The sequence below is a fragment of the Pezoporus wallicus genome, unplaced genomic scaffold (assembly GCF_028554395.1).
Source record: "Pezoporus wallicus isolate ANWC-B61680 ecotype Strahan unplaced genomic scaffold, APGP_CSIRO_Pwel_v1 contig_6275, whole genome shotgun sequence".
NCBI classification, from domain to species: Eukaryota; Metazoa; Chordata; class Aves; order Psittaciformes; family Psittacidae; genus Pezoporus; species Pezoporus wallicus.
The window spans coordinates 972,745-995,018 of NW_026636901.1; the positions used below are offsets into that span (position 1 = coordinate 972,745).

A 22,274-nucleotide genomic window follows, 5' to 3' on the forward strand; every position below is an offset into this window, starting at 1 on the left:
TGTAACACTCTTGGCTTTGGAGCCAGCCTGCATTTCACTGTATGCGCTGAAAAACACAAAGCTGTGAGTGACGCTGTAAATGCAGAAACAAGGGGAACACAAATCCAACACTTGACTCTCTGATTATTTGAGGGATGAAAATAAAAATGGATTAGTGAGGTTTTATTGTATTGCCACCTTGCTAGAGCTCCATTACAATGGCCTGTCGGCTCGCTGGCCTCCCCATGTGTCCTGGGGGAGAAAGGATGGAGGAACACTGCTATTTGTAAGTGACAAGTGTTTGAGGGACAGAGTGTCTCTTGGCATTGTTTAATATTTTCTGAGAAACTTCTGTATTGAAGTCTGGCTCTGTGCAGCCCTGTGTGACCTTTCCCTAAGTTAAAACACTTCCCCAGCCTTTTCGTGGCTGCTGACTAGAAAGTGGTATCTGCATTGGCTTTGCCCTTTCATCCCCAAATCATCTCCTTTTTGCTCCCCCGGTGGTGTTTATGTCTGCTGAAGCTCCCTGCCGCATTCTGTTTTCTGGTAGGATGTTTCTTCTTTGATTCTTAGGTAAAATGCCTAAACCAGCCCCCATCCAGTTTAATGCTGCGGCCAAGTGTCTTGACACTGAGGCCAGCCCCAGAGTAGCCAGCATGGTGAGATGAGAGGGATGAGGGTGACATGTTCAAGGAGTGGGTATGGATAGGCCTGAAACCAGGTGGGTGTGGGTTTGATCAGCACCACTTCTTCAGTCTCCCTGGGAAAGAAGTGTGGAGGTATCACCTTCACAGTGGTGTGAGGGGAAGATATGGGACAAAAATTTTTACTGTAGGACTTCAATTTCAGCTTACACCATTAAGGCACTATTGTCTTTATAGTGCTCTCCAGTTGTGCTTTCTTTGGAAAGCAGGGGACATCAGCATGTGTAATACACGTTGTAAGGTATGGTATTTTTAAAATCATGCGTTACCCCAGCAAGTGCAAGTGAGACCTAAGTTTGTGCTTATTTGTTTTTATTTGGACTGAAGCAAAAATTCATCATTTCAGTGCTAAGGGTATATTTGAGGCTTGAAAACATTCCTTCTGGGGTCTGGTGCTGGCTGAATGGACCAGGGAATCTGTCCACAGGTATCTGCATGCAGGCAGTTCATTTATGTTTCTAGTGTAAGTTTGGTGCATGGAGACCTCATAGCAGCCTTCCAGTATCTGAAGGGGGTCTACAAGGATGACAGATTGGGATTCTTAATCAAGGGTTGTAGTTACAGGATAAGGGGTAATGGGTTTAAACTTAAACAGGGGAAGTTCAGGTTGGGTATAAGTAAGAAGTTCTTTACTGTGAGGGTGGTGAGGCACTGGAACAATTTGCCCAAAGGAGTGGTAAATGCTTCATCCCTGGCAATGTTCAAGGCCAAGTTGTACTGAGCCTTGAGTGACATGGTCTTGTGTGAGACATCCCTGCCCATGGCAGAGGGGGTTGGAGCTAGATGTTCTTAAGGTCCTTTCCCACTCCAGCTATTCTGTGACTCCGTGAGAAGCTGTTTCTGAACATGTAATGTTCTGTCGCAGAGGACGTAGAGTGCTCTGAAGCATGAACAAAAAGGCATGAGCAGAAGAGGCCAAGGGAACAGCTTGAGTATCTTCCTCAGGAGTATATAACCTAAGAGAGTGAGATCTCAGATAGCTTAGTGGAAGAAATATTCTTAAGCCTTTATCTGTTAGAAGAGCCAGCACAATCTGCTTTTCTTTATTTAGTAATCTAAATACATATGAAAATGTTCATTCTTTGGCAAGAATGAAGGACATGCAAGAAGGCTGAAAATCAGAGGTGTTGTTTTGTTTGTTCATTTGTTGGTTGTTTTGTTGTTTGGTTGGTGTGTTTTTTTTTTTTTCCCAAATGATATCTAGGCTAAAGCCCAGAATTTGAGTGAATATCTTTTCTGGAAGCAGTGGCCAACCATTATTGAGGAAAAAATAACATTGAGAAGCATTTGCTGTCTATAATCTTTGACGTAAGATTATGATATTTAGTAGTATCTCAAATACTGCTTCATGTAAATATTGTACCATAAGAAAAATGCTACAATTCCTGTGACTTCTGTTTTCAGTAAAGATATGTCTATAGTGGTTTTGGTATAGAAAAACTATTACTTTTTGAGCATTTTCATATTCTAAGAAGGAAGACTCTCTACTGCATCCATTCAGCTCCTGGATGGAGCCCTTTTGTATTAGTAGTAGGTCAGAAGTTTGTGAGACTCCCAAAATATTACTCGCAAACATAAAATAGGGTAAAGATTTATTTAAATTCTAAATACCAATTAAAAAAAATATATATAGATGAGATAATAGAAAATATAATGAGATCCAGATTTTTCTTTTCCAGTTACAGTAGTGGCAGTTTCATTCAGGTAGAAGAATGTTAGCCCATGGAGGGGATCAGGGGCAGGACCCAGCAAAATCTCTAATGCTCCACCTTTAGATGTGAAGATGCTTTTCATAAAGATGTATAAGTATTTTTTAAAGTATAAAGTTTACCTTATTCTCTCTAAAAATAAAGGAAGAATGTTACTAATGTGAATGTTAACAATACTTGTCCTTGCTTTTGATTAATCAAAGATAAATGGTTTATACTGTCCCTGAAATGGTGTGTCTTACTGTTGCCAGAATAGGAATTATGTCTGACCCTAGTCCCTCTGAGTAACAGAAAATGAAAGGGACTTGGAAAGGACCATCTTAAAAACCTGAATGTACAGAAGTCCGTGGGACCTGATGAAATCCATCTGCGAGTCCTGAAGGAGCTGGCAAATGAAGTTGCTAAGCCATTGGCCATCATATTCGAGAAATCGTGGCAGTCAGGTGAAGTTCCCGATGACTGGAAAAAGGGAAATAAAACCCCCATTTTCAAGAAGGGGAAAATGGATGACCCAGGGAACTACAGACCAGTCAGTCTCACCTCTGTGCCTGGCTAAATCTTGGAGCAGATTCTCCTGGAAGGCATGCTAAGGCACATGAAAATCAACAAGGTGTTTGGTGACAGCCAGCATGGCTTCACTAAGGGGAAATCCTGCCTGACCAAATTGGTGGCCTTCTATGATTGGGCTACAGAACTGATGGACAGGGGTAGAGTGGTTGATGTCATCTACCTGGACTTGTGCAAAGCATTCAACGCTGTCCCTCAAGACATCCTTGTCTCTACATTGAAGAGACATCGATTTGATGGATGGACCACTCGGTGGATAAAGAACTGGCTGGATGGGTGCACGCAAAGAGTTGTGGTCAATGGCTCAGTGTCCAGCTGGAGACCAGTAACGAGTGGTGTCCCTCAGGGATCGGTGTTGGGACCGGTCTTGTTCAACATCTTTGTTGCTGACATGGACAGTGGGATTGAGCGCGCCCTCAGCAAGTTTGTCGGTGACACCAGGCTGTGTGGTTATGCTGGAGAGAAGGAATGCCATCCAGAGGGACCTTGACACGCTTGTGAGGTGGGCTGATGCCAACCTTATGAAGTTTAACCATGCCAAGTGCAAGGTCCTACACATGGGTTGCAGCAATCCCAGGCACAGAAACAGGTTGGGCAGAGAAGAGATTCAGAGCAGCCCTGCGGAGAAGGACTTGGGGGTGTTGGTGGATGAAAAAATGAACATGAGCCAGAAGTGTACACTCGCAGCCCAGAAAGCCAACGGTATCCTGGGCTGCATCAAAAGGAGTGTGACCAGCAGGTCAAAGGAGGTGATCCTGCCCCTCTACTCTGCTCTTGTGAGACCTCACTTGGAGTATTGTGTGCAGTTCTGGTGTCCTCAACATAAAAAGGACATGGAACTGTTGGAACAAGTCCAGAGGAGGGCCACGAGGATGATCAGGGGACTGGAGCACCTCCCGTATGAAGACAGGCTGAGAAAGTTGGGGCTGTTGAGGCTGGAGGAGAGAAGGCTGCATGGAGACCTCATAGCAGCCTTCCAGTATCTGAAGGGGGGCCTACAAGGATGCTGGGGAGGGACTCTTCATTAGGGACTGTAGTGATAGGACAAGGGGTAACAGGTTCAAACTTAAACAGGGCAAGTTTAGATTGGATATAAGGAAGAAGCTCTTTACTGTGAGGGTGGTGAGGCACTGGAATGGGTTGCCCAGGGAAGTTGTGAATGTTCCATCCCTGGCAGTGTTCAGGACCAGGTTGGACAGAGGCTTGGGTGACATGGTTTAGTGTGAGGTGTCCCTGCCCGTGGCAGGGGGGTTGGAACTAGATGATCTTAAGGTCCTTTCCAACCAAAACTATTCTGTGATTCTAATTTGAAGAATTAACTTTCTCATATGACACCCTCAGAGCCCTCTGAAACATCAACTTGAAGAGTAAATGCTATTATTACTATTACATTTTACGAATGTATGTAACGCAGGAAATGCAACAGTGTTAAAACATGTAAGTAGAGATTTTTTTAAATACATCAGCAATATCTAAATTATTTACCATCAAACCATTCTGATGCTTTGGGTAAGTTTTTATTCCCTCCCCCCCCCCCCCAGTCTTATTTGAGGTACTGAGCGTTAACCAACCTGTAACCTTTCTTGTTAAGCATGGTTGCATTTTTTTCCCAATTTTATTTACAACCTTTTATTAGATAGGCTTAAAGGGAAGTGTACTTTTTCTCCTATGTTTTATATAACTATGGTCCTTAACAAAGTTTAGAGTGAACTGAACTTCATCCTGTGATGCAGAGAAACTAAGGTCACATACTGAAGTTAAGCTCCTAGAGACCTGAAAATCAGGATTTTTAGGGTTGTATGGTCCGTTGCAGCTGCCAGCATTTTCAGTCCAGTTCATGTGCACAGGTGAAGGACCGTAAGTGGAATATAAAAGAAAGTTAAGAAGTTTAGCCTTATCCAAGTCTTTATCCAAATAGTAAAGTTAGTTTTCAGAGGAAATCAGGTGGTGGTCAGCATATTGCTACCATTTTCTATCAGTAAATTGCTTACAAAAACAATACATGTTGCTTTACAGTAGTTGTATATGATATCGATCTCATCAAAGAAGATATATATAAGAGAAAATAAAAGGTTGAGTAAAGAGGCTATTGGTTTATCTACCTGAATTTTTGTATCTGGCTTGTCATTTGGGGGAAAACTACGCACCTTTGGGTACAGTGATCAAGTCTGACAAGTTTTTCTACTTGGAGTCTACTTAGGCAAGTCTGCTTTCCAGTGCTATATTCTGCCCTCAGATGTGGGTATAAAAATCCATTTGAAATTAACTGTACAGAAATTTCTGAAGAGATTTGGCCTTTTCTCTGTGCAAGGAAGGTAAGAATTTGCATTGTACTATCTTTCACTAATGCTGGTATTTGCTTCTGGTTTTGTTCCATGGAAGAACAGCATGCAGTGGACTGAATTTCACCAATTTGCTGTCAGATAAGAGTTGTGAGTAGCATAAGGAAAATATTTTTGAGGGCAAAACTTCATTTCTGGCATTTCTTCTGCATGGGTGAACTCTTCAGGCCGTTGCTCCAAACCATATAAAACAGAAAACTAAGCACAGAGCAGTAAAGAGTTGTTTCTCTTCAGGGAGTCCCTTGTTTCTCAGAGAGATCCTTTGGAGAGGAGGGAGAAAGCCACATAGGGTGGGGTCCTGAACCCATTTGCAAAGCTTTGTGAAATCTTGAGGAGTTACTTTTCCTCTGTGAAGGCAGACAATTTATCTCTTCTTTTACTTTCTTGACTGTGAATTATACCTAAACCATAAGACGTAGCTCTAGATCTGATCATAGCTTAAAAAGATAAGGAGATGATTCTGGTTTGCTGGGTGGGATTTTTATTGAGGGGAAGGAGGTAAGGGGTTGTGGTGTTGGTATTTTTTTGTTGTTTGATATTTTGTTCTCCAGAATTTAAGGTGGAGAGAGGAAGATACTGACTTACAGTACTGGTTGTGACTGGCTGCATACAGCGTGGTTTTGACTATCCGGACAAAGCTATATTTGATTAACTGGACTTCTTATAAAGGAGTCTGAGATGTTCTGTTTCAATAAAAAGCTTAAATTAATACTCACTTAAGAAGCTGTAGAACATCAGCTGAGTTTTAAATTCTAATTCTATCTCCCAGTTGTCAGCAGTCCAGTGTCTTAAGCTTTATTGTAGTAATCACTTGGACTGAATTTAATTGTGTTACTCATACAATAAAGATGAGTATTAGTTGTATTGCTTTGAGTTTAGTGACTGCACTAAGGTGACAAGAAAATTTACTATCTGCTCGAACACAATGAGATTAAATTTGTAAGAAGATTTCTCTGCTTTAGAAAGCATCCAGACTGTCTACATAGAGGTCTTATTTCCCTTTTTTAAGGAAATGAGAGAATTCAGTTTCCATACTCAGGTATGGAGAAGTTCATTACTATACTATGATATTTATGCATATAATAATCAGTGAGAGGGAAAAAATTGTCCTTAAAGATGGTTGGTAGAGTTTTTACAGTCTTGTAAGGAAAAGATGCAACAACTTTATTAATATTTTGTAATGGATAACATCTGCTTCGTTTTTCATTAGCATCTAAGACATACAAGACTATTCTTGAAACCGTTGTCTGTAGGTTGATGTAGAAGTTTCACCTTACTTATTTGATATGTCTCTCCACTTCTTGAGCTGTGTTTGTATAATTCCTTTCTTTAGAAGGACTATTTACTTACCTTGCCAAGATCTTTTTTTGTTGTTACAAGTCATTCATGAAATTGTATTTTGGTTTCTTTCATATAATATTAATAGTCATCTGAACTAAATGTTTATAAGTTACTAAAATGGTACACAGCAGATAATTTGGTGAATGGCAAAATGATTATACACTCCTTTTTTGAAAGCAAGTGGAATATGCAGATGTGGATTGTGAACAAAATAATTAAGATTATTATGTAGAGATTTTTAATTAGATTCTGTCAATGGAGCAAACACTTGGCAACAGACCAGCATGTACACTTGTCCCAGGTTTTTATTAATGGCTCTTAAAATTTAAACCTGTGCTTTGTTAAATCTCAAAGGCCATCACTTGTCTAACTAACATCTTGGCTTTTTGGAGTTACTCCATTCAATTTTTAACATAAATACAAAGCAGTGTAGTATTGGTGTAGGAAGAGACGTCAAGAGACCTTAGCTCTCTTTCTGGCTGTTTTGTTGCCTTGCTTGAAACTTCAGATGCTTTCCTATTCCATAGTCTTTTCCATTAGTTTAACTGAATCACCATCAAAAATCTTTGCTAACATTAAGTGACTTTTGTGAGGTGTAATCTCTTTAATATTAATTAAGGAGTTTGATAATCACAGAAGGAAGATACAGTGGTAGTACTGTTAATTTAATGGAAAATACAAATATGCCTACTGTATTCATTATCAGGGCTCATAATATTTCCACATAGAACTTCTACTTATTCAACTCCAGATGAGTTGTCATTTAAATTCTTTGGTGTTATATCCCAGTTTTTATGACCAAGATGAAAATGTTCAATTCTAAAAATTGCTAATTATGTAAAAGGGTTGAAGGTATAGGTTGGTACTTAAGTAACTTTCAGGAGGTAGGAGACAGAGATACAGTATCATAGAATCATAGAATAGTTAGAGTTGGAAGTGACCTTACCTAGTTCCACCCCCTGTGCCATGGGGAGGGATACCTTACATTAGACAAGGTTGCTCAAAGCCCCTTCCAGCCTGTCCTTGAACACTGGCAGGGATGGGGCAGCCACACTTTCACTGGGCAACCTGTGCCAATTAAAAAATTTCTTCCTACTGTCCACTCTAAATCTACCTTCTTTCATTTTAAAGCCGTTCCTCCTTGTTCTATCACTACATGCCCTTGTAAAAAGTCCCTCTCCAGCTTTCTTGTAGGCACCCTTTAGGTATTGGATGACTTGTTATAAGGTCTTCCCTTCTCCAAGTTCATGTGTCATGGCGATAATATTTTTTTAAGCAATGGAGAAAAAGTTGCATACAGTACTATGAGTTCTCAGTTAGAAAGGAGTGCTAGGCAATAGATGTACCGGGTTGAAGCCAATGGACTGCTCTCTAGTTGTGGCTGCTGCTGCCAGAGGTGATGGGCAAGGCTGCAGAGGTAAGGATCCATTTGTAAAGTGTCTAGATGAGAAACCTGTCTGCCTGGGTGCTTGACCACATCAAATGGATAGGAGCCTGCTTGTTTCACTAGCTTTGCCACTGCCTTTTAATGGAGAAGAGATACTCTAATTCTGCTCCAGGGAGTTGTTATAGGGTGAGCGGGGGAGCTTTGCCTCCGCCTCAAGGAGTTTACTGCAGCCTGTACCATCTTAATGTCCCTCCCAGCAGTGACCTTCAGTGGCAGGGCTGAAAGCTGCTGTTCCAAGGGGTAGGACAGACTGACTGCTTTGCTTCAGCTCCTGGGATGATCACATGCATTCTGTAATACCTGTTTTGGATATTTTGGCATCTAGAAAGCCAGGCCAGTCAAAGGCCTGGATTCTGCTCATCTTTTTTTTTTTGTTGTTTTTATATAGGGCCATACATAATTACAGCAGAAATGTGATCCTGCTGCATTCCACCACTGGAACAGCAACAGAAGAAATCATAATTTTGCTTTCTCTGTAGCTGAATTAGTAGTAGCAGAGAGGACATAGAACTCTCTTCCAAGTGAAATATATAGTTAAGTATTTCTTTTTCTCATGTGTTGCCTATTACCTTTTAGCTCTAACTCTTCATAGGGGTTACTCTGCTAGGTAATACCTGATGAGGTTGGTTTCTGCACTTTTTTTTAAATTTGTGAGGCAGTGCTCAGCAAGCTGCCTTTTCTGGGTAAATGCTTCATGAAATTGTGTAGGTATAGTAATATTGCTAGAAGAATGTTCAGCATATAACGTGTCAGGCTGTATGCAGTCTGCACAGTATGTGGAGTCCACTCTGACCCATTAGTCTTGACTTTTCAGGTACCTCTAGTCTTCTTCCTGCCACCAAGTCCCAAGCTAAAAGCCAGTCTTCTGCAAATGCATATATACACTGTTGATTTAATGGTTCTTAGTAAATATATGTAGATAGTAACTGACAGGGTAGTTGGTTTCCATAGCTTTTGTGGGCTGGGTTTTTTTTCCTTACATATTAAGAATGTCCTTTTTCTATCTAATTTCAGTAGGACATTTCAAACACTACAATACAACCTTTTTTTTCCCTTGCCTTTTCATAGGTCAAACATGGGAATAAGCATGAGAGTCAGTCATAGTTTAGCAGCATTTATTTTCTAAACAGATGCCAGTGTACATTTTAGTTATAAAAGGGCATCTTTGTTGTTTTAGTTTAAAAACAGCCTTGTATTTGATCACTGAAGACACTATACTTCATTTTATCTAAGTTACAATGCAGAGAATTGTGAAAACAAGTATGCATTGCACACCCATGTGAAAGAAGTTTGTTAGCATAGGCTTCTAGTCTTGTAATATTTTTAAATTAGTCTCTTATGTCTTCCTTGTTAGCTACTATATAAGTTCTGAAGCCACACACTGTGTTTCAACATTTTTGCAGAACATGCACCAGGAGTAATAATACAATAAACTGTGCATGATATGTACGTATGTGTGTGGTAGCACACCTGTAAAGGATTACTGCTGCATATAAGCAATTGACTTCCTTCCTGGTTCTCATTTTGGAGGCAGTACTGCTTGGGGGACTTTCAGATCTGTGGTTGTAAAATTACTGATGATGCAGTAACAGTTGTTGCTATCACCATTTGAAGATAAAACTCTTGGGGAGGTCTTCAGAGATTTGACAGCTTGTAAGATGCAAAGCTCTTACATACAAGTGTTGATAATCCTCTGTGCCATGCTTGAATGGAAATTCACCACTGAGCGATTGTTATTTTTAGAAGGCAGTTAATTCTTTTCATTCATCAGTTGGGTTGGGTTTTTTTAATCTGGAAAGGAAAAAAAGAGTAAGCCATACTGTCTCCTTGAATCAGGAAGTTCTTTGGTTTTGTTTGTTTCATTTTGTTTGTTGGCTGGTTGTTTTTTTTTTTAGGGGGGGGGCAGGGGGATTAGGTTGTGTTGGTTTATTCCCCCCCGGCCACAGCATTGACTCCAAAGTACCACCCAAGGGCTTTATTAGGATCATGGTGGGTTGGTTGGTTTGGTTTGGTTTGTACGTCACCGTTCTTAAAAGATGAGGAAGGAGTGGGTGGTATTATTGTTATTATTAAAGATTAAGGTATGTTGTGTGGCCTTCAACTGTCTTCTGACAGACAGGAAGCAATTACTCATCAGGCTTCAGAGAACTGATCTAAGTCTCAACTAATTTAAGTGTGCAATGCCAGCTAGCAGAAGATTGATCTCATTATAGTTTTCTCCCGCCGTGGTCTGTTCTGCTGATTCCCTCTGTTGCCATTTCATGTTTCCTTTCTCCTTATATCAGCTGGAGGTACTGCTGGGGTGATGGTCATAGAAGCAGCAAAGCCATAGTAGAAGGCATAGGACGTTCACATCTTCTCAGGACAGATAGATCTATATTTTTTTAATCCAATTTCAAAGGTGAAGAAGCCCACTCAAGAGTCCTGTTACCCAGTATTCGTTTTGTTTCGTATGTGACAAATAAGATTTTAGTCACATATTTCCAAGTTGTATTTCTTAACCTGCTCTGTAATAGATGAGGCTATAGAACGCACAGTTGGTATTGTATCAGATAATGTCTTGGTCTTCTTATAATGCCAGTCATGAGATTTTAAAAGGCAAAAAATATATAAAAATAACCAAATCTAGGTTTGACTTAGTACTGTAACACTGAGTTAAAATCCCAGTCTCCACCAGGAGTGCTGTAATGATTGCAGCTTTGCTTAACTAACCTTGGCAATTAGTTACACATCCCCCCCCCCCTCCATTTCTCTGATACTAAATAGCACTGCTTTGTTTCTTTGGTCTGGGGAGGAGTGTGCGAGCAGGTCTCCACTACCATGCTTTCAAATGGCTATCACTATTAAAGCTTTCACGTGAACAGGATGTTTTTAAAGATTTGATGCACTGTTTTTGTTGTTTTGTTTCTTTTTGTTGTTTCTTTTTTATTAAAGCCATACTTGAAATTTCTTTGTCTGCTTTTATGTCAGCAGCAGTATAAAAATACTTCCTACCCTTGATCGTTACAATCTTAAGAGGAGCTATCAGTGTGAAGGTTCTCTGAGTTGTATATTGTGCTGAAAATGAAACATCTTCATTTCTTGGTAATGTCTAGGCACTCCTGTAAATATTGTTATTCTGTCATTCATGTTATTTTATCCTCTTTTTGTACATTGTGTGCTGGAAGTTCTCCATTATTTCCTTCTTTTAAAGGATGCTTTCAGACTGCTGCACATGTGTTGCTCCATGCAGTGAAGGAGGACTAGAATTGTTCTCATCGTTGCTCCTGGCTGAAACAAAATTTGTCTGCCAGTGGGCACAAAGTACTTTTAAGCACTGACCTGGGAGGGACAGACTTGAGGAAACTGAGATGGCCCTCTAAAAGAAAGATACCATTGTTGTATATGTATGGATAGTTATATGTATATACAATGTATTTTTCATATATGTATGTATTTGAAAAAAATCAGAAATACTAGAGTATGTATGCATCTGTGTCTTTAGATCCCCAACTACAATTTGTTACTGGTCTTTGGCTGACAAAATCTTAGCACAGTGACAGCCAGTTACAGAACCACGAAGCTGAATAAGACACAGACTTAAGTCTTAGATTCTTCTTTGGATTTAAGTTCCTTTTCCTGTATACTGTAGTTTTGTAAACATCACTTTCAAGGTGCAGTCTGAAATACAGTCTTTAATGTAACACAGATTGCTTTACCACCGTGTTTTCTTCTGTGTGATTATCATGTGGGTACCTAAACTCCCAATAAAGAATTGAAAGAATGAGAAGCTTCAGGTTTTAGAACAGAGTAGATAATACAAGTGTGTTCTTCCTATCTTTATGCTAAATTTGCATTTGGAGATTTTGAGGAAATCTGGATTTCCTGTCGGGAGAAGTGTTAGGACCAAAACTGGAAGTCGGTTTGTATTCTAATGATTCAGAGGTGTCTGGAAATTATTTTCTTAGGATTAGTTAAAGCAGAATCTTCAGTAAAAGCGTAATCATGTCTAAAAGGCACCTCATAGATCTTTCTGGCTTTAAAGATTCATGTTGAACGGATCTTTGTGCTAAATGTGTGACTTTTCCTTAGAAAAGCTGGACCAGCATTACGGAATTACTGAAAAATATGTGGTAGGTCACTTCATATGTAAGTACATACATGTTTGTGTCGTAGGTTTCAGAAGAAAGAGAAACTATGGTGGTCTTAAGGGTAGCCTTAGTTTAATAGTTCTGTATTGTATAGGTTTGTAATTTGTACGGTGTTAAGTAGTGATTTTTCCAGGCTGGGAGATTGCAGAATTGTAAATATCTCCTCTCTGATTCCGATGAGCTGGAATTCAGGCAGATATCATTGACCCAGCATGTCTCAGAGCACGTCTTTCTTCAGAGACCTGTGCCTGGTTAGTGTGAATTTGTCAGGTTGTGTAGGGCATATTCTTCCTGGTGGGTAAGCCAACCCGTGCAGAGGTGGCCTGTGTGCTCCTAACTGTAGTACAGGCTGAGGAAGAGCTGTGAAGGCTGAGGGTGGAGCCAGGCTTGGTCTCTGATTTCAGCTTCAGAGCAAGTTCTTATTCATCACAGTAATAACCACTTCCTCCCCGCCCCCCCCCCCCCCCCCCCGAGAAAAATTGGTCAGTATGTAACAGAGTGCTTGATTGTGTGTGTAAGTAATACTTGTGTTAGAAGTTTGTTTTGCGCATGTGGGAACTGGAACTGAAGGCTTCAAAATGATGGTCTTGGTAAAGGAAAAAGCTTTTAGAGGCTTCCAGCTTAGATTTCTGCAGTGTGTGCTATTTCAGAAATGCTTCAGGGTTGCTCCTTTAACCTTGCACTGCACTGCTGTGAAACAGACTTCTCTGACAAGATGCCTGAACCAAGGGGCATAAGGCTGCCTTTGTCCTGGGACAAGAGTATCATGGTGTGAGGCATTAAAGCTTAACAGAAATTATTTGAATAAAACGCAGGCTGAAAGGCTGAAAAGCATAGTGTTGAGCAGTGCACCCTGGTACATGCATTTAGTTTCATGCAGGGCTGAGTAGCTGGGTGAATACAGGATTTATGTGGCTGTGCAGCTGCTCATTCTGAATTTCAGCTCCTCCTCTTAAGCAAATACAGGAATTTTATAGATAAGCTCTTCTGGTCAAGGAGGATGAGATCACTGAATTGGAGCAAAGAAAAACTGTTTGATGTATCTTGCATTAAGTTTCCAACAGGCAGATCTTAATTTTAAATTGACAAATAGTCAGAAATGTTCAGTAACTAACTACTTTTAGTACAAAGCACAAAGATGCAAAGACATTTAAAGGAAGGAAGGAGTGACTTCCCATTAATGAATATGAGCCAAATTTTAATTAGCACTGATATTGCATGTTTCTGAGGTTAAATTTTGCAGGACTGTAATTGTTACAATATTTGCTTTAAAAACAAAACAAAAACCTGTAAAAAACAAAGCACACCAAAACCCACAGCACCAAAACGCAAGTGTATGTATTGGTTGTACGTTCCCTACCGTAATGTCCTGAAAGGTTTTTTTTTCTTAATTCTTCCTGAATTTTTAGAAGAAAATGTTCCATAATAACCACCTGAAGTTAGATGTTTTGGACATTTGTCTCCAAGAATTAAAGATCTTTAAAATACACAGTCGTGTGTATTTTGGAGTGGTGTGGGGGTTTTTTTGTTGGTTTTTTTTTTCTCATTCATTTAGTTGTTAAATAAATGCACAAGTTTTAATTCAGTGGTAGTTCAGTTGATACTGATGCTAGTATTTGATTCTGAACCGGTCCTAGTAGTTACTTTTAAGCACCACTTGGCACTGCTCAGCCCTGCGCTAAACCAGCTGTCAGCATTGTACAGGAAAAGTCATGTTTGTGTCCAGTGGCTAAAGCGTATCCTTCTTATTTGTCTTGCAGGGACAGGAGAGAGTGGCAAAAGCACATTTATCAAGCAGATGAGAATCATTCATGGATCAGGTTACTCTGATGAAGACAAAAGAGGCTTTACAAAACTGGTGTACCAGAACATATTTACAGCAATGCAGGCCATGATCAGAGCCATGGATACCCTCAAAATCCCCTACAAGCATGAACATAACAAGGTGAGATGTATATTTATTTCTGTAGCTGAAGCTTTTTGTATTTTTATTTTAGGAAATACATGGAAGGTCTCAAAAAAATTATATATCTCCCAATTAGTCTCAAAGCTCCTAAGAAAAGGTCATTTCCCAGTCCTGCCTTTAGTTCTCTGCCCTTCTGGCTACTTTAACAACACATATCTGCTGCTTTTATCAAAAGAGCTGCTCTTAAGATGCCTTGGGGGAGGGGGGTGGTGTCACAGGGCAGAGGTTTAATGGCAAGCTGCTATTTTGACTTGTGACTTTAAGTACCCGTTGTCTTTTTTTCCCAGGTCATGCTCTGGCCAGAGCACAGTTAAGCCATTCTTCTGATCTGTAGCAGATCATTATGGCTTAAGGTTTGCCATTAACATTACATGTGGACAAAACTCAAATTATTAGCAAAGTTGGTGGGGATACCTGTTTTTGTCTGAACATCTGTGAAAACTGTGAAATAAAATTTTCAACACAAGACAAGGGAACAGTCAGATCATTTTGAGGTTGATGGTGTTGAAGTTTAAAAGGACAAAATACATTTGAAATGTTTGAAAGGTTCATCTCTGACTAGCCTTATTCCCAATTTTTGTTTCTGCTTACATTTTGAAGGAAAGATAAATAAAAATAATTGAAGCATTCCATGAAAGAGTGAAATGCTTAACATTTACTTGAGTACGTAGTAAGGCACAGAATTACATGACTGTATGTCCCACTTCTTGTCACAGGGGTGGTATCACAGGTGGTGACACAAGAGTGGCTCAGACTGATAACAGTTCCTCAGAGCTTGTTCTAATTTTTACTTTTGAGCCATTATCAGCAATGTTCTCAGGTGGAGAGTTAAGATCCCTCAAAAGTGGAGGGCTCAACCTTCTTCAATCTTGTGAAAGAGTATTTAATGGTAGTTTAGTAATCCTGGATGAAAATAATAATTTAGTAGTCCTGAATGAAAATAATACTTCATCAGAGAGATTACTTAAAAGTGCTTTTATTCTTAAACATCAGAAACTGTCAAAGAGCAGGAGCATTCATGATAAAGAAATAAGCTTTTGTTAAGTGGGGAAGACAGGATGAAATGAACTTGTGTTAAGATGAAAATCCTTTGTGTTTACATATATGAAGTTTTTTTATTAGAATTCAACTGCTGTACGTATTTTAGGTATCTAATTTAGAAGAAGGAAAGAAAAAGTTTATTACTGGGTTAAAGAAGCATTCACCATTTCCATCTGCCAGAGTCACTGCAGATGGTCATCACTTTGTTCCTGATGGAATGTTGCAATAAGCAGAGTTTTGCAGGGGCTTGGATTTATGCAGTGGGAAGTCAGAATGATCTTGCCTGTCAAAATCTGGATTGTTAATGTTCTTTAATGGTAGGTGGGGTTTTTTATGCACTCAAGAAAGATTGAAAAGCTTGTCCCAGTGTGTAGGAGACTGTAGAACTTCCTGGTCTGACTGTGTGCTAGTTGTCTAGTTTCCTCTCATCCCTCATGAAGCAAAATCAAGTGTGTAATTAGTATGAAAAAAAAACCACCTGCATTTCTGTGTCTGTTTCAGCCTTTTGTCTCTGTGTTTTTGCGTTGTGCAAAAGTACACAGCATAGTGACCGCAATTTTTTCTTTATCACTTTGCCTTAGTCTCTGGAAGTCCTAATCATAAATGAGGAAATTTTTTTTTCCTTGGGTTATACTATGGAATATATGTTCTGTGGATGCCATTCAAGCTAAAGAGTACTGAATTTGTAAGGTGTGTTCATGTAGTTGAAGTGAGCCAGTTAGGTTTGGCATAGTTGTATGTGCATGGCCAGAGCTGTTCACTTTCATTATATGAAAATAACTTGCTTAAAAGTGGGATTCCATTTCTATGATCAGTTCCTTCTTAAACATTCCCATCAATTTCTAACAGGGTGACATGCAGAGTAAAATAGAAGTCACCAACTGACAGGGTCTCAAGACAATTCCTGTACTAATTCCTTCAGAAATACAGGGGAAATCAAACTTGCTACAGTATCATGCCAGAATAGATAAGATAGTGGCCTACTACACTTTATATAGAAGGTTGCTACACTTTAAAGCAGTGAACACCAATCAGTCTGTTCCTTTTTTTTTCTCCAAGGCAGTTCAAAACAAACTCATTAGCTTAGCAGTCTAGAAAACACAGGAAGGGCACTTCCTATTAATTTGAATCTCCTATCAGGAAGTCCTATCTCTGGAGAGAGTATCTCAAAGTTAGAGTAACAACATATTTTTAGCACTGTAGCTGTTTTGCACGATTATTTAGAAAATGGCAGCTCAGGCTGGTGTAGATGTTGGTTTGGCCTAAAGAAAGGTGATCTTTTTTTTTGTCAAATTCTTTATGTTCTGTGATAGACTTTGAGGCTACAGTAGAAATGTCTTTCTCTTGCTGTACCAAGTTTCTTACCTTTAATTGTTAAAGGTAATTATTAAAATTAAGAGCATTTCAACTCTCAGAATGCTGCCAGAATTTGAAGTACTGTCATATAAAAAAATTAGTTGCGATCTTTGTGTGGTATACAATGTCTCAATATTTAGGTTGGATTTTTTTTAGTATGATCAATGTATCAAGAGGCAAGTCTATGTTCTTTCAGAGCTGTTTTGGCTTCATAGTTACCAATATAATTAGAGATGGAGAGTGAAATGTATTGTGCTATATTGTAATAATCCAGGCTGTTTTGAAAGATTTATTACCAGAGTGACTATTAGTGTTCAGAATGAGTATCTCAGAAGTGATGGTAGAGCATTAAAATGTGAAAGACATTTATTTTCCTTGTTAAGCTTTAAAATATAAGCTCTACTGAGTTTAACATAATGGATGAGGGTGATCTTTCCTCTTAGGAATTTGTCTGTCATAGGAAATGGTGGCTTATGGAAAGTTTTTGAGTTTCCTTTTGGGTAAATGTTATTGTGAAGTTGTGAAGTTTTCAGATGGCTCTGTGTTTCAGAGTAAGAAGTATTATGTGAAATATGGGAAAGCCTTAGTTTTCTCATAGAAATGTTCACAAGCAATTGTCAAAATGGTCTTTCAGCAATTTTGGGAGTGTACAGTACTAACTCTTGTGCAACCCACATGCACATGTTATAAAAATTAGAATACAGGTTTGTTTTTTACTGTTTATATTTTTAGAAAGTTAACTGTGTATCCATGCTTGTCATTCCTTTCAAATACTTAAATAAGAAGACCATGCATTATAATCTTTTTAAATTCTCGCATTCCTAGTGTGGAATGTGGTATAATTCTCATAATGCCTTTAGAAGCCTTTCCTTCAGATAATATAATATAATATAATATAATATATAATGTGGGTTCTGTGTTTTTTGTGGGGTTTTTTGTTTGTTTTTGTTTTGGGTTTTGTTTTTGTTGTTCTGGAGGTTTTTTTTTATTGTGGCGATTTTTTTTTTGTTTGGGTTATTTTTCTATTTGGCTTTGTTTTAGTTGTTTTGGATTTTTTTGTTTTTATTGTGTTTTTTTTTTGGGGGGGGTGTTTTTCTGGTTGGTTTGTTTGTTTGTTTTGGTTTTTTTTGTTTGTTTGTTTTGTGGTTGGTTTGTTTGGTTTTTTTTACCATGTCTGGTATTACTGGAGATGGGGAGTATACCTGGGTGGCTTCCCCCCCCCAATTCTCTCTTGTCTCTACCAAATCTATTACTAGACTAAACAAATAAATCTATTACTATGATAAACACTGACTACCACTCTTACCCTGTACAATTTCTTTTCAGACAAGTAGGTTCTCTCTAGCAGACAACATCAGGAAGGTGTCACTCCCCAAGGGATTAACAGGCAGGAAATCTTACTTGAATCCCATGCCCATAATTTCCTGTGGGACTTACTTAATATTCATTACAGGGTAACTAATGTGAGTAACAGTAACAAATAGGCTACAAGAAAGTTTTTTAAAGAGGCTGAATATGTAAAAGCAAATTTTATTTTAGACCTAGACATTTGCTGTTAAATTTCGAAGAGTGTTTTAAGATGAAGTAGTTTCTGTATTTATGCCTGTTCCTTTGGGGAATGTTTCACAGTGAAAGATAAGCAGATATGGGAAATGCTTTCAAAGTCCAAACCTTACTGGCATAATCTTCAAGTCCATGTTTACCTTGTTAGCTCATTTCTTCTAAGTCAGACAAATCCACTGGAGCAAGCAAATAAAAATACAGACAGAAAGAAGTAGGATATGGAGTCAGGTTACATAAATTTTTATGTTGGGTAAACAGTTGGGGGTGTTAAGTGTTCTATACCTCTTCAGTGTAATTTGATGTATTTGATGTTGAACAAACCTGGTTTGAAGGAGAGGGCCTTCTGCAGACACCTCACCTGAAATGGAAAGAGCGTGAAAGACTCAATGCAGAGCAGGAGTATGCAAACACTGGGAGGGTTATTTACTGTCAGATGATGCAGAATGTGTGGGATTTCTGGCATTTTGTGAGGAATACATTTTGGGTGGATTTTTTTTTTGTTATTTTTCAGAGCAAGACTAATGTTCTCGGTATGACGAAATGAAATGCTTACTGGTTTGGAGGAGGGGATAATGGAGAACTCCAAATGGTGCCATTAGCGTTAACAGTATTACACAGTCTCAACCCTGGAACGAGGGCTACAAGAAAAATAGATTTATATTAATACTGTTAGTATTTCATGTATCACAGTGCTCAGTTACAAGAACATCTGAGAGTACTCAAAACCAAAAGTTACCCAATAAATAGGAGCCTTGCAGAAGAGTTAAATGCTTCTAATACCAGGAAGTGCTAGATGCATTACTCTGGCAAGAAACAGATTGCTGCAGAGCCAGCCAGTGTGGGACAGTATAGTTCAATTTAAAGTATCGTAGTCCTTCAACAAAATGTATTCAGGTAGAGGAACTGAAGACAGCTTTTTCAGGAGCTGTAATGTGAGGTAATACCTGTTCCCCTGATAGCTGTGTTTCCCCTGGTGAGGACAGTGATCAGTAAAGCCATGAACAGTTTCCTTCTGAGAGCTTCATAACAAGTCTTTTCTGAGGACTTTGACAGTCCCAGCTAGATCCCAGCCTCTGCCCAACTGTCTTTATCAGTCTCCTGCAAGTCATTTACTCTTCTCATGCTCTGCCTTTCTCTTTGGCACCTCTCCAGTCTTACCTACATTTGACCTCAGCAGGTCTTTTATTTGCTTACCTGTGGCCTTACCATTTTGTCCTACTCTATGCTGTTTTCTTTGTCTTTGTTTACGTTTGAATAAAATAATAATAATTTTAAAAAACCCAACAACATATAGTAATTTATGTGCTGTCCTTTTTCAACCAGGGTTGGTTTGTTTTTTTTTCCCCTGTTTAAAACAGAGGTCTCTTGCATTTGTGTGTATTGCTCCAATGGATTTGTAAATTACTTGTTTTCTCCATTAGATTCTGCTTAAGTGTTTCATACTTCACTGTGACAGAAGTGCAGGTTTTAGATAAATTTTCTTCAGTGTGGGGGAAAAGATCGAAAAAGAAGTAAGCTAGACAAGCAGGCGTAAATCTTCCCATGAAGAGCTGAGAATACCTTTATTTGAAATAAACATAAATAAATGAACACTTCCTTTCCCCAGTAAAATAATAGGTAATTTCACTGGTATGAAATGAGGAAACTGTCTTAGCCTTCAGTTCAACATAAATTTGAAAACTAGATTTTAGCAACCTTTTTTTCCAGAGCAAGAGGATTTCTTCCTTCCTCCTTTTATATTTTGCTTTAAGTGAAGCTCTTTATTTTTCCAAATAGGACATCTGAAGTGATTAACTACCCTTTGCTAACGGGAAGTGATAAGTCATACAAAAAACACTTGTGTGGGGCATGATGGTTGTGTTTTATCTTTCTAGTTCCACTATTTTACTGTTTCAGTTACTGTGGAGAACAAATGTGTGGTAATAATGCTGGCAGATTATCATCAAATTTGTGACCACTCATACACTGTATAAAGAACCACGAATACAGAAACAGGCTTCTAAGATTTTTTTGTTTCCTTTCTTCTTATTTTATTTCAGATATGTTTGTTGCTTAGTTATTTTTCTTGCAGAGCATATTGTGTGTCTGCTAGGAAATATTCGTGTGAGCATGTGCTCCGACAGTGAAAGTGTAACATATATTTAGAGCAACTTTTGAATGTGAAAGAAGTTTGGTGTTTATTTTAAGATAATGAGATGTCATACTCTTGGAATGGTTCTGACTTTCTCCATAATTAAGTTATGTAAATATAAGTATTTATACAATATAACTTTATACAGAAACTATATAAACATAACCATATCTCAGTATTTCCCAGAGGAAAATATTTAACAGTAATAGCTTCCTAATTATTTAATTCATTTCTACAGAAGACCTAGTAAGGTTATCCAGCATTTATTTCTGAAGCAATTTCAGATTGAATTTTTTTTTGTCCTATTTTCCTCTGAAATTTTGTGAAAATATTTTTTTTCCCTGCAGAAAACTTTTCTGGGGACCTCTGATTTGGTTGTGCTCTGGTTATATAACATAGAATGCCAAAAAGTATTGTAATCTCATGGCTCTATTGTTCATTTCTAGTAACACACAAAAGTTGCTTGAAATAAGGTTTACTTCAATAGACTGAGAAATGTTCATCTGAAATGGACCATATTTTTCTGCAGGTTTTGTCAGTCTCTTGTTCAAATTGCATTTCCTATGCAGTAAAAGTTAAAATGCCTGAAATGCAGGAAGGCTTTGTTTTATAATGAAATTCAGCTTTGGCTCAGAAAACAGGCTAGTTTTAAGCAAAATACCTATTAAAAAAAACAAAACAAACAAAATACAAACCCCAAAACAAAAAAAAACAAACCGCACAATAAAACACAACTATCTTCCACACCTTTTTTTTTTACTCATGTATAATTCACTTTAGATTTTGGAATGTATTGCCAGAGTGAGGTACTCGTGTAATTCCTTTGATTCTTTACTTTTCCTGAAAGATTATTTTGCTCTTTTTTTCTCCTGATCGACATAGGTATAAAGTCTGCACATGACGAGTTGATTACATATTCACGCTTCATTAGTCTAGTCACATGCCTACTTGTTTTCAGACTGTAGGCCCATGTAGCTCCACTTTTAGACTTTGTATTCACTTTGGGTGATTGCATAGAGGTGAGGCAGGAGGCAAGAGGCTAGCATTTTGCTCCTGGAAGAGGAGGTTGGCAAAGGGAAATCTAAGCATAACATTAGTCATGTTATGTTTTAATTTTTTTCTAATAGCTTTTATAAAAATCAAACAAGGCTATGGTTGCATGCTTCAGCTTTGGCAAAAATGTACAAATCTTGACTGTAGACTGGTTTATGTTATGGTGGACCTAAGATACTGGGTAGTTAGGAAAATAATTTATGAGCAAATCACTTTCTTGAACAGTTTCAAGCATGACAAAAGCTTAATTTTGTATTGGAGGGGTAGTAACTACCAAGAGTTTCTTTTAATCCTTCGTAACATTTCACAGAATCACAAAACTGTTAGGGTTGGAAGGGACCTCTGGAGGTCATGTAGTCCGGATCCCATTTCTCTAATTCTCATGTGTCTCTCCACTTCCTTAGTCCCTATTATATATGAGAGTTTCTGGGCACTTGGCTGGGGCAAGTAGTACTGTGGAAAAACTGTTACAATTAAGGCTTTTTCTCTTAATTAATTGTTTCATGATAATGACTTCCTGTTTTTCTTAATGTGACCTATTGTCAAGAGTTAAAAATTGACTTATTGTGTAGTTGTTAACCTTATAAGCCAATTCGTATATACAGTGCAGTAATAGGTAGCGTGTACATGTTTTGCTGGTTTGGAGTGTTACTTCTTGAAAATTCTCCAAAAGGCAAATTGTGTCCAGAATAATTTTTGTGTTTGGAGATACTCTCTATTTTTAAGTATTTTTTGTTTGATCAACTGTAACTGCTGGTTTGAGAACTTGAACTCTTGTTTGCATATTGTTGGTTTTATAAGCAGGCAGATGAGTTCTTTTGGTGTGTGAAGATCTTCTTTGCATCTGGTCTTCAGTCTTTATCAAACCGTTTGTTTGGGGTTTTTTTTTTTCAACCATAAACAAAATGCTGCCAGCTGTACAGGATGGATGAAAAGGCAGCTGCG

The 22,274-nt window shown here is 38.4% G+C and overlaps 1 protein-coding gene across 1 annotated transcript in view; it reads left to right on the forward strand.

Annotated features, from left to right (window-relative positions):
• Positions 1–22,274, forward strand: part of LOC130595432 (guanine nucleotide-binding protein G(q) subunit alpha) — a 119,177-nt gene that overhangs the window by 30,022 nt on the left and 66,881 nt on the right. Inside the window, exon 2 of the mRNA XM_057402134.1 lies at positions 13,980–14,164. Within this exon, the coding sequence (XP_057258117.1) occupies positions 13,980–14,164 (185 nt within the window). The remainder of the gene's footprint in view (positions 1–13,979; positions 14,165–22,274) is intronic.